The 12,284-nt window shown below is 38.1% G+C and overlaps 1 protein-coding gene across 1 annotated transcript in view; it reads left to right on the top strand.

Moving 5' to 3' along the window:
• celsr3 (cadherin, EGF LAG seven-pass G-type receptor 3) overlaps positions 1-11,927 on the top strand; it is a 51,483-nt gene extending 39,556 nt beyond the window's left edge. Inside the window, exons 26-36 of the mRNA XM_052094372.1 lie at positions 1,344-1,518; positions 1,592-1,704; positions 2,097-2,176; positions 2,989-3,115; positions 3,371-3,490; positions 4,981-5,078; positions 6,292-6,410; positions 6,575-6,751; positions 6,877-7,065; positions 7,357-8,221; positions 10,012-11,927. Of these exons, the coding sequence (XP_051950332.1) occupies positions 1,344-1,518; positions 1,592-1,704; positions 2,097-2,176; positions 2,989-3,115; positions 3,371-3,490; positions 4,981-5,078; positions 6,292-6,410; positions 6,575-6,751; positions 6,877-7,065; positions 7,357-8,221; positions 10,012-10,039 (2,091 nt within the window). The 3' untranslated portion in view covers positions 10,040-11,927. The remainder of the gene's footprint in view (positions 1-1,343; positions 1,519-1,591; positions 1,705-2,096; positions 2,177-2,988; positions 3,116-3,370; positions 3,491-4,980; positions 5,079-6,291; positions 6,411-6,574; positions 6,752-6,876; positions 7,066-7,356; positions 8,222-10,011) is intronic.
• The last annotated feature ends 357 nt before the right edge of the window (positions 11,928-12,284 follow it).

The following is a 12,284-nucleotide window of genomic DNA, read 5'->3' as shown; positions in this document are numbered from 1 at the left end:
TCAAAATGGACAAAGATATAATTCTATAAAGTCATGTTTTACTAATTCACTTACCAATTGTGCCACTTTTGGTAGTGGTATTCTAGCCCAAAAAGCTGCATTTAATTCATGAACCACCCGCAATCTAGTTTAAGTTGGCATAATCAGCGCTGAAACAGCGCTGCGTCTTGAGTATTTAAATTAAGTAATTGTCATTCCTTTCTGTGCAAACATTGCTCCTTTCTCTGTAAGTTAGGCTCAATGATTGCGCTTCATTCACAAAAATGGCCAGGCACAATTTACATCACATTAAGGTAACCAGGCGGTCCAATGAATTTTATTTAAAAGAAATCTATGTGTTTATTTTCTGGCCATTTTTGTGAATGAAGCGCAATCATTGAGCCTAACTTACAGAGAAAGGAGCAATGTATAATATAAACACATAGAAATATATGTTTATTTTCTATCATGCCAGTAGTTATTCATCAAAAAATAATCAAATGATGGGTAAAATTAATTCTAAATGAATTTCTCTCTCAGACTTTTGGATATCATAATATAAGTTTACCATATTTAAAGCCAAGTGTAACAGCAGGTATTACAAATTTTGAATAGCTCAGTACAAAATAAGTTGATTGTTAAGAGAAAGTACTAGACAGTTTGAATATAATTTGTGTCATTCTGAAACTGACATTACAGCCATTAGCACAATATGGTTGGAAAACCACTTAAACTTCACCGTGATCAGGTGCTCAGACATTATTAAGACGTTTCCCGAAACACAGATGCACTTTTGTCTCTCTTCTTCAGACAGACATTTGCACATCTCGTTTTTGTTAAGCAGGTTAACACCATTTTTAACAGACATTATTCTCTTGAGTGCAACCCACTCACACTAAAAGCCAGCTACTGCTAAGTTCATTTATTTCAACTGCTGTGCTGGGATGTGGGTGTGTGATAGAGTACATGTTCATTTATAATTCATATTCTCTCTCAGACATTGAGGGGTTTTTTTGGTCTATTGATTAATTCTTTATATCCTCTTTTTAGCCTTTTTTTTAATTTTGATAGCAGTGGTTCCCAATCTTTTCCTCTGGGGACTCCTTTTGTACATGCAACACAATTGTATATAATAATCAGAAGTAGTTACTATTAACGTATCAAATTGCATGCTTTTGAATCTTTAATGGGAACCATGTGTTTTATGTCTGGAGTAAATTTAGTGATTGCTCTACAAAAGTCATTGTGCATTCTAGTCTATTATATGCCTTATTTTTTATCACAAAGAGTTCGCTGAATGCTGATAATTTTCACTGAGAAATTTTATATTGAATTTCCCCCTCTCTGATTTCTGGTTATTGCAGTTCTTGTGTACAGTGGTTGCGATCCTGCTCCATTACTTCTTCATGTCGGCTTTTGCGTGGCTGTTTGTGGAGGCTCTGCACATTTACCGCATGCAGACAGAAGCAAGAAACATCAACTATGGAGCCATGAGATTCTACTATGCTATAGGCTGGGGAGTTCCTGCCATCATTACAGGTATGCACAGACACACTCATAAATGAATATGCTTTTGTATATGTATGGTCTATGACAATTATACGTGTTGCAGGCCTGGCAGTGGGGCTGGATCCAGAGGGGTACGGTAACCCAGATTTCTGCTGGATCTCCATGTACGATAAGCTCATGTGGAGCTTTGCGGGACCAGTTAGCGTTGTCATACTGGTATTATGCTCTTGAATGTGTGTGTGGCTAGGTGTATTAAATGCTTAAGGGTGCTGTAAGCATCTAAGCTTTACACCTGTCCATCATTTTGTTTGTTCTCATAGTGTTGTATTTGAAGTGGATCATTGATGCTATGATTTATAATGTTTGTCAGTTGAGGGTGCTATTGTGCCACTGTTGAATATCACAGCTTAGTTTTGATCTCAAAATTATCTTTGAAGGGTAAGGTTTTGTAATGAGGGGCCGTGGCTATTCAACAGTTCAGCCACATGAAAGCTTCAGAATGCTAAAATCGCTTACAGCACCTTTAAATACTTAAGAAATGTTTATGTAGCTTTTCTATTCTCACTGTATTTTAGATTGGTGATGCTCTTTCTTTTACAAAATTTTAGATGAATGGTGGAATGTTTTTAGCTGTTCTACGTATGACGTGTAACCCGACTCAAAAAGAGATAAAAAAGCTGCCTGTAATGTGAGTACAACATTGATGAATTTGTATGTGTGTTGAGTGAATAGGCTGTGTATTTTCTACATTTTTGTTAAATTTAAAGATGAACGTGGTAAATTATTATATTGTAAGTGTCGTTTCATTCTAGTCTTTTTACATTTGTCACATCCTCTTCAGAGTCAAAGTTAAATCTGGCAACGACATGTTAGGCAATGCAAAGCTGTACAGAAAACAAACTGACAGCTGGACGAGCAGAGTGCAGGGGTCTTGAGATTTTTTGAGTTTTTTAAAGTTTAAAACAACATTTAACATCCACAAAGGCTCCGTAATTGACTAGAGATGCTGAAAACCAGTGAAACACGACAACCACAGTGAGACACATCAAAAGTGTGTCGGATGTGTACAGACAGAATGCAAGAACATTTTCTATGAGAACATCTCTTAAGTATACTTCGGACAAATTGATGAAGTCAATTGTAAAATGGATCGCTATAGACCAGTGATATGATTATGTTGAATAAGATGGAATCCAAGCAATATTGACTTCTAAATCCACTGTTTGTATTGTCTAATCAATGCATTACTCGTCTGCCACAGTAATGTAATGTCTTTGAATTATCTGGATTATTATATTTTTTAGATATTATATTTAGAAATATTTTGAATATAATATATTGAATCTTTATTTGCAGGGCACTTTTCAGCAAATTTTTATATATGTGATTAATTTTATTAAATGATCGACATGTCATGTTATTAATTAGATGAAAGATTTTAATCGATTGATAGCCCCAATTATAAATACATTTTTCTTTTTCTCTTTTTGTTTCTCTCAGTTCTACTATCCGTAGTGCCTTCCTCCTTTTGTTGCTGAGTACTTGTGTTTGGTTATTTGGTCTGATGGCTGTTAATAATAGTGTTCTGATATTCCACTACCTGTTCATTGTCCTCTGTAGCATACAGGTAAGAGAAAATTATAGTCTTAATTTTGTGTATTTGTGTGTGTATGTTTGGTATATGTAATAATTTTTTTTTATGCATTTATTTTGTGTTGTAATGCAAGTTGAATTATGTCTACACAGTTTTACACAGTAGTCAGTTAATTGTATCATAGAGAGTTAATGTACTTGACAGTATAATGTACACCCTATATTAATATTATTATAATAAACCCTATGTGTGTGTGTGTGTGTGTGTGTGTGTGTGTGTGTGTTTTAGGGCTTGGCCATACTGTTGGTGTTCACAGTCCTAAACTCAGAGGTTCAGGAAGCCTGGAAACTGGCCTGTTTGGGCAAGAAAAGCCCTGGTGAAGAGCCTTCCACAGCTCCACAGATTCCTGTTAGTATACGCGAACATACATTTAACATATAACCCTCACCCCATGCACAGTCATTCTCACAGATGTTCACACCATAGATATAATGTATATAAGTCCCTTTTTCAGGACACTGTATTTTAAATATAATTTTGTAAAAATCCAAATAACTTTACAGACCTTTATTGTAAAGGGTTTAAACAATGTTTTCCATGCTTGTTCAATGAATCATAAACAATTAATGAACATGCACCTGTGGAACGGTCGTTAAGACACTATCAGCTTACAGATGGTCGGCAATTAAGGTCACAGTTATAAAAACTTAGGACACTACAGAGACCTTACTACTGACTCTGAAAAACACCAAAAGAAAGATGTCCAGGGTTCCTGCTCATCTGCGTGAACATGCCTTAGGCATGCTGCATGGAGGCATGAGGACTGCAGATGTGGCCAGGGCAATAAATTGCAATGTCCGTACTGTGAAACACCTGAGACAGCACTACAGGGAGACAGGAAGGACAGCTGATTGTCCTCGCAGAGTCAGACCACGTGTAACAACTCCTGCACAGGATCGGTACATACAAATATCACACCTGCGAGACAGGTACAGGATGGCAACAACAACTGCCCGAGTTACACCAGGAATGCACAATCCCTCCATCAGACTGTCCGCAATAGCCTGAGAGAGGCTGGACTGAGGGCTTGTAGGCCTGTTGTAAGGCAGGTCCTTACCAGACATCACCGGCTACAACTTTGCCTAGGGCACAAACCCACCTTCGCTGGACCAGACAGGACTGGCAAAAAGTGCTCTTCACTGACAAGTCACAGTTTTGTCTCACCAGGGGTGATGGTCGGACTTGCGCTTATCGTCAAAGGAATGAGCATTACACCGAGGCCTGTACTCTAGAGTGGGATCGATTTGGAGGTGGAGGGTCCATCATATTCTGGGGTGGTGTGTCACAGCATCATCGGACTGAGCTTGTTGTCATAGACATCCTCCTCCCTCATGTGGTACCCTTCCTGCAGGCTCATCCTGACATGACCCTCCAGCATGACATTGCCACCAGCCATACAGCTCATTCTGTGCATGATTTCGTGCAAGACAGGAATGTCAGTGTTCCCAGCCCAGATCTCAATCCCATTGAACTCCTCTGAGATCTGTTGAATCGGAGGGTGAGGGATATGGCCATTCCCCACAGAAATGTCCGGGAACATGCAAGTGCCTTGGTGGAAGAGTGGGGTAACATCTCACAGCAACTACTGGTAAATCTGGTGCAGTCCATGAGGAGGAGATGCACTGCAGTACTTAATGCAGCTAGTGGCCACATGGTACTCACATGTCTGAGAAACTTTTTCAGTTCATGTCTTAGTTGTTGAATCTTTTTTGTTGAAAGTTTTCTGAAAATAAAAGCAGTTGAAAGTGAGAGAATGTTTCTTTCTTTTTTTCGAGTTTATTTGCCCTCATGAAGTGATAATAACATGTGGATTTCTGATCCACTATATTTTTGTGTAGGGCCAAAACCCGAACAACAGCGCCTCCCTGCTTGAACAGAGCGGATTACATCGGATCACTCTTGGAACTTCAACCATCTCATCAGTCAGCAGTGCAAGGTTTGTGAACATATTAACATAAATATATTATTTAAACACACAAATACACAGTTCATTAGTACCAAACAGTGATATGGTATTTTTACTTTTTATTAATATACTACTATTATTACTTTTCGTTCTGCATTAGAACTTGTCATTCTAACCCTAATTTATTCTTTCAGCCAAAAATTGTTTTATGTATGCAATAAAAGCTAATTTTATATTTTCAAATTGTACATTTTTGAACAATTGTAGATTGTATTTTGCCATACAACAATGCTATTCAATTCCAATCCTAAAAGGCCATGTCCTGCAGAGTTTAGCACCTACCCTAATGAAACTCACCTGAACAAGTTAATGAAGGTACTGTAAGTAATCAGGATTACTTTAAATTACAGGCAGGTATATTAGAGCAGGGTTCAGGGTCCGAAATTATAAGGGATTAGGGACAAAAATGCCAACAGAAGTGACAAAAATGCCTCAGAATACGGGGGCAAACATTTCCCCCAGAATGAATTCCTCTGTGTTTTATTTGTGACATGTGATCTGACCTGTTATATTCTACATACTGTATAAGTAAATATATTATTGCACAAAATATAAGAATCAATTACTTTTTTTTGTTTGAGTTATTTGATTAGAAAACATATGCCCCCTTGAAGGTAAAAAATGCCCCTGTGGTAGACATTTGCATCTGACCACTTCCACAACAACACATCAACACCTACTTTACAATATCACTTCCGTAGCCCCGCACAGTAGTGGTGAGCAGTGAGAAGTCATTTAGGGAGAACAGGTCAGTTAGGAGCAGTGAGCCAATCATAACAGTGGGCATTTACTGTCTATTCTTAAACGAGAAGCAGCACCAAAACCAAGCATTTCTGACAGAGGGTCTGAATGAAGGTGGAAAATGATCATGTTTTACAAATATGACTTTTTTTGTGTGCAAATAACTACTCATATTATAAGTAAACTTCAAGGAACATGTTAAAATAAAATAAAAAATGGCATGACATGACCCCTTTAATGGAAAAGTTAATTTCGGACATTGGAAGGGTTACAGTGGACCTTCAGGAATGGAATTTCATAGCCCTGTTGTACCGTGTTTACTATTGTGCATTGTTGTACATTGTTTATTGAACTGTGAAAGAGAATGTAAGAATTGCATTATAAATGTAGCAAATTGAAAGCTTGAAAGCTGATCTATTATTTACCTGTTTTCTGTTCTCAGGGAGAATCTCTTGGCACGGCAGTCTCTAGAACACACTCTAGCTCACACAGGGGCCACTGACCTGGACATGGCGATGTTTCACCGCAACGGAGGTACACTAAAACACAATAACTTCCACGCATGTACGTATATACACACACACACACACAAAACACACACACTTCTTAGCTGCTTGACAAATCTTTTAATTCATTTATTAATTTTATTTGGTTTTAGAACATTAGAAAGATTTTTTTTAAACATTCATATTTTTCTGTCTCTCTTTGCCTCTGTCTGTCTCTTTCATGTGAAGACTCTGACTCAGATTCCGATCTTTCATTGGAAGAGGAGAGGAGTCTGTCCATCCCATCTTCAGAGAGTGAGGATAATGTTCGTCTGCGTGGACGCATCCAGCGACGCTTCAAACGGACTGGACACAGCGAACGCTTACTCACAGAGCCCTCCCACAATGGTGGAAAAGGTACTAACATCATCTTCTGCAGTTATCTATATTACTGGTATTAAAGCCAGCAGACCAGATGTTTTGTTCTTTATTCCTTGTGTGATGGTCAAGTATTAGTGTATATGAAACTCTCTATGTATCAGATCTGGATGGCAATGACCTGCTCTCCTATTGGCCAGCGCTGGAAGGCTGCGAGGCACACTCTCTTCAGAAATGGGGCTCGGAGCGCCGCCTAGGGGGCGATTACAGCAAGGACGCAGCTAATAACAACCAGCAAGATGCAGCGCTCACAAGCGGGGATGAGAATGGGCTAACACACAGACACCGGAAGGGTGAGGCACACATTTATACAGAGAAAGTATAATGCTAAAACCTGCTTGCACAGTAATACAGAGTAATTCACAGCCAAATTAGGCCCATACCGGTGTTATTATCATTAACAAAAACTAAAAAGAAAACTAAATGAAAACATGTAACTAAAGTAAAAACTGGAAATGAATGATATGAAATGAAAATAAATTTTCATAACATAAAAATAAAAATTGTGAATGCATAAAAACATTTTAATGGAAAAACTTTAATAACCCTGGCCCATATAAAACCCCTCTGCATCCTTTTCTCAGGAATCCTAAAGAATCGTCTGGGCTGCCCTCCTGCTCTGTCTGCTGTGGGTCATGCTCCTAGTGAGACGTCTTGGTACAAGACCTCCACATTGGGTCACCGAGGTGTCCCAGCTGCCTCCTATGGTCGTATGTATTCCGGTACTGGCTCACTGTCCCAACCTGCTTCCCGATACTCCTCTCGGGAACACCTAGATTCATTTGCCCGACAACAGCGATCCCGTGACAACCTTGACCTGTTGCCACGACGACGCGAGCTTGGTGCTGAACACCTGGGTGGGTCAAGAGAGAGGCTGGGCCCTCTTCACAGCATCAATACGTCCAGGGAGGATCTGGTGGCCAGGGGTGGGATGGCAGGGTTAATGGGGGCGGAGAGTTCATTAAGTGGATCAAGAACACAGCTTAACACTCTAACAAGGCAACAGGCCTCTCGGGAACACCTTGGGGGGGCGCTGATGAGCAGTCGGTCTCGGGAACAGTTGGAGTCTAACGGTGGATCACAACCATGCAGGGAGTGGCTGAGAACCCTGCCACCTCGACAGCTCTCACACCCCGAGCCACACCCACCCTCCTCACCCCCTCCACCAATCAGAGAAGAGCCCCATGAAACCCTGCCCTCTCGCCGTGGACGGCTAGACTCCGCCCCTCCATGTAGGTACCCTTCATCTGCAGCTGCACCTGGAGCCCCATCTAGTCGCCCACCCTCTAGTGAACATCTCGATATCCTCTCCTCTATACTTGCTTCCTTCAACTCATCTGTCTTAACCCCACCCCCTAACCCTGTCGCCGCATCAGCTGGCCCCTCCCCTTCCCCTCCTCCTCTGTCTGCAACCTCTCAGAGCATCTCTGAAGTGTCACCTGACTCTGAGTAAGTCCAGCCCCTTTTTGTTTCACTGTGCACTCATTTAAAGCCCTTATTTGTTATCAGTTATTATGGGAAATAACTTTTTTTTATTTACTCACCCTCATGCAGTCCTTTCTTACTTCCTTTCTTCCAAGGAACATAAAAAGGTGAATTTTTGAAGAGTATCCTGGCTGCTGTTGTTTATATAAAGAAAGTGAATGGGAATAGGGGCTGTCAAGCTTCAAAATGACAAAAAAGTACCATAAAAGATTCATAAAAGTGGTCCATATGATTTGTGTGCTACATTCTAAATATTCTGGATTAGTGAGTCAGTGAGTTGAACTGGTGAACTGGATCAGTTTGAATCATTGTGAACTGGATAAATCGATTCATTAAAAATATCTGACTTAATTACATCAGAAATTAGCAGAATAAATTCTGATTTAAAGTAATGACCAGCATCATCCAATCACTGCCAACCATGTTAAAATAAAATGTAGCATTATACATTCTGAATATATGTATGTACTGATTACCATATTTTTGTCCCATGTCCGCCGAATATGTTGAGTGGTCCAAACATAATCTGCAGACTGAAATGTAAGTTTTGGTTGGATTTTAGGAGTGAATGGACATCCTATAGCTGCACAAAAAGCCCTTGCTTTCTATTTATTGGATGACTTAACCTACAGTGTGCAGTCTGCACTGGTCTAAGAACAGTTTGAAATGCACCCTATTTTCATTATAAGCTAAATGTTTTAGCTTTTGGATGAACCCATTGATTCTCAATGTAAAAATGCATAGTAAATATAGGAATGCATTTACTAATGTTAATGAATATAATCGTATTGTACAGTGATAACAAAATTACATATTTAAAAAAATTATAGGAATGAAATTTATATAAATGAAGCATAATAACCCACAGAATTGTTCATGTATAAAGTTTTTCAAAATAACTAACATGCAATAACTATCTAAATGTCCCACAATCCACATATCTGTACATCAAATTTATCATCACGCTGACGCGCGGAAAGTTAATGGATTTTTTAAAGTGCCGTATTAACTAGAGACGCCTTTCACCCGTACACACCTTCTACTCTTCACACACAAAAAGGTTTCAATTAAAAAATGTAGAGATTTCTTACCAGAGGCACTTTTGTTGGCACTGCACCCGTAGAAGCACTTCATGGAAATCGACGCCATGCTTTTGTGTCACGCAAATTAGTGTGTCAGAAATGTAACCCTTTAATGACAGTCTAAAATATTGTGAACCGCATTCAGTCAGTTAAAATCTATTTAAATTATGCGTGCGTATAGCCAAAATACAGCAGACATGCATATGTACGTTTGGTCGCACAAGGCTGCATGAACAATTTTTTGGTTCACAAATTGAACATCACTACTTCTCTCATGAATGTGCCAAGGAGTGCTAGGTCAGATGTCAAGATATTAAGTGAAGATCAGCTTAAATTTCAGCCTTTTCCTCACACAATCACTATACTAGTGAAAACTTCAGACCATTTTATGAAACTTTACTGTTGCTTTTTTTGTCACTTTACTGCTTGACAGCCCCAGTCCTCATTTACTTTAATTATGTTGAAGAAAGTGGCCAGGATTTTCATTGAAAAATAACCATTTATGTTCCATGGAAAAAAGAAAGTCATATAGAATTAAAATGTTTGGGTGAACTATTCCATTAATAGCCACAATTTCTTTTCAATATAATATCATTAAATAATAGTTTTTCTTCTGATAATGGCATGCTAGTGACATCTTTACTATTCCTTTCTCTGTTTCTCTCTATTTAGAGTTAACAGAAGTGATGGACAATCTTGATGATTCCCTCACAGCCCTGTAATGCACTTCTGCAGACGGGCTCGAGAGGATCACAGGACATAACCGACTGGAGCTATGAGGACTCCTACTAAACACTTGAGAGTGAAATTGCTCATCAAGGGCTTGAGATATCATCAGGAAATTAACAAAAAGAAGATGAAGACTTCTGTGACAATTTTTCCAAACAGCAAACCTCAGATTTCAGAACAACCACTGAGAGGGCTGGACAGAGAGAGAAAAAATATTGTACATAATTCTTTTTTTTTATACGTTTTGTATCTTTTTCATCAAAGATAAAAAATCTCTAGTGATGTTATTGATGATGGTGTCCAGCATATGAGTTTTTGTGTGAATGGATGTGTTTAACTGGAAAGGATTGAAAAACATTTTCAAACCCATTCCTTGCTAAAACAATCCCAAACATTCCGATCCTTGTATTCCAACTTGTGTTTATGGAACATTAACCATGCCCTCTAAAAAATGACTGAGAAACTTGAGAGAGTCTATGAAGATAAGGATTGGTCGATGTTAATGAGGAAGATAATGGCGCTAGCATGGGATTGGCTTGGAAACTCCAGAGATGGTGATTGTAATTGTAAAGAGTTATGAAACAAAAGATGTGATTGGACCGTAATGATTGTCAGTCAAGGGATTGATTTCAGAGAGGTAACTTGGTTGGAAGTTTTTTGGCTGTTCTAAACATTTCTTCAACAAACTCCCAATATTTGGCTGAGATATATATATGAGATTAAGGAACTGTGGTATTCCGTATTTGGATGTAATTATACTTGCCAGTCCTATTTCCGGACATTTTAAGCCAATATGAGATCATACTGAAGCATGCAATGGAGTTTGTTGAAGCTCTATTAAGAGGCCTTTATGGATTTTAAAGTCATTTATTTGTGTAACTAGCCTACAAGCGCATTCTCAGCATAATCAAGAGCTCTTTCATAACCAAGCTTATCAAAAATCAAATATTGCTTGAGGAAAAATCAGATCTCATTTCAGCTATTCAGGAGAACATATTTAATCCATCTTTAATTTCTTTTGACAAAGAGAGCATATCCAAATGTAATTGATTATGTCTGTGAAGTATTGAATAGTCTTGGTGCTTCAGGGGAAGAAACATGGTGAGATGAGCTACATGCAGTCGTTGAAGTAAAATAAGATCTCAAAATATCAGGTTCTTGTTTAAAGGGGAAATAGTGTTTCATCATATGACTTTGTCACCTTTTACTGTCTTTTACACTGTTATCATGAGTTTCTGCCAAAAAGAGTGCCCTATGTCATTCCTTTTATACCTCTTACCTGTCAGAAAGTGCTCCAGGACCTTTTCTATTCATCAGTTGAATTATTATATAATTTTATCTTGTACAGACATTACATTTTATTTATTTAGTATTGAGATTAATTTAACTTATTTATAGTCCTGCTGAGGTGTTTTTAAAGAAGTATGTGTGGGACCTTTTTTTCTTCTTCATAAAAGCGAGGTTTCATCTGTTAAAATGTTTTATGTGTGAGTCTTTTGTACTTGTACTATCTGATATGCTCCCCTCCTCTTCTGCAAATAATGAATTCTGAGAAAATAATTATTCACTATTCTTTAGAGAAAGAGAGAGAGAGAGAGAGAGTGGTGGAAGACAGTCATTTGGTGGGAGAGAAAAAATTTATAATTTTGAAAATGGGGAATGTATAATTGGTCAACATGTTTATTTTTGGGACATGCTGTATCCCATTTACCTAGGGGGTTTTCAAATAAAATTACAAATCTTCTACAAAAGTGAGGCGAGATCTAGAGACCCGTTGGACATTAATAAAAGAGTTATTGCTACCAGGCATCTGTATATATTTTTTTGAATACTCAAGGCAAACACTTGAGGAACACACAGTGTAAGAAATAAAACTAAACAAATGAAATTACATGTAGAATGTACATTTAAAAATTGCTTTAAAAACAAACACTGAATGTTTTAACAGTTGTACGTTATCACTAGTTTCATTCCCTCTAACGTTGTTTGTCAAAACAATCATTTCACAAAAAAATATATATATACCATCTACTCACACTCATGTCATTCCAAATCCATATATGTTTTTCACTTTCCATGGAACACAAAAGATGTTGTTTACATTGAATAATATTCACACTGATTTTTTCTATACAACAAAAGCCTATAGTGACCAGGGTGCTATCAAGCACCAAAAAGGACACACACAAACAAACACCATGAAATAAGTCCTTACA

This window comes from Xyrauchen texanus, chromosome 27 (assembly GCF_025860055.1).
Source record: "Xyrauchen texanus isolate HMW12.3.18 chromosome 27, RBS_HiC_50CHRs, whole genome shotgun sequence".
NCBI classification, from domain to species: domain Eukaryota; kingdom Metazoa; phylum Chordata; class Actinopteri; order Cypriniformes; family Catostomidae; genus Xyrauchen; species Xyrauchen texanus.
The sequence above is the reverse complement of the archived record's forward strand: the minus strand, read 5'-3'. Positions and strand labels throughout refer to the sequence as shown.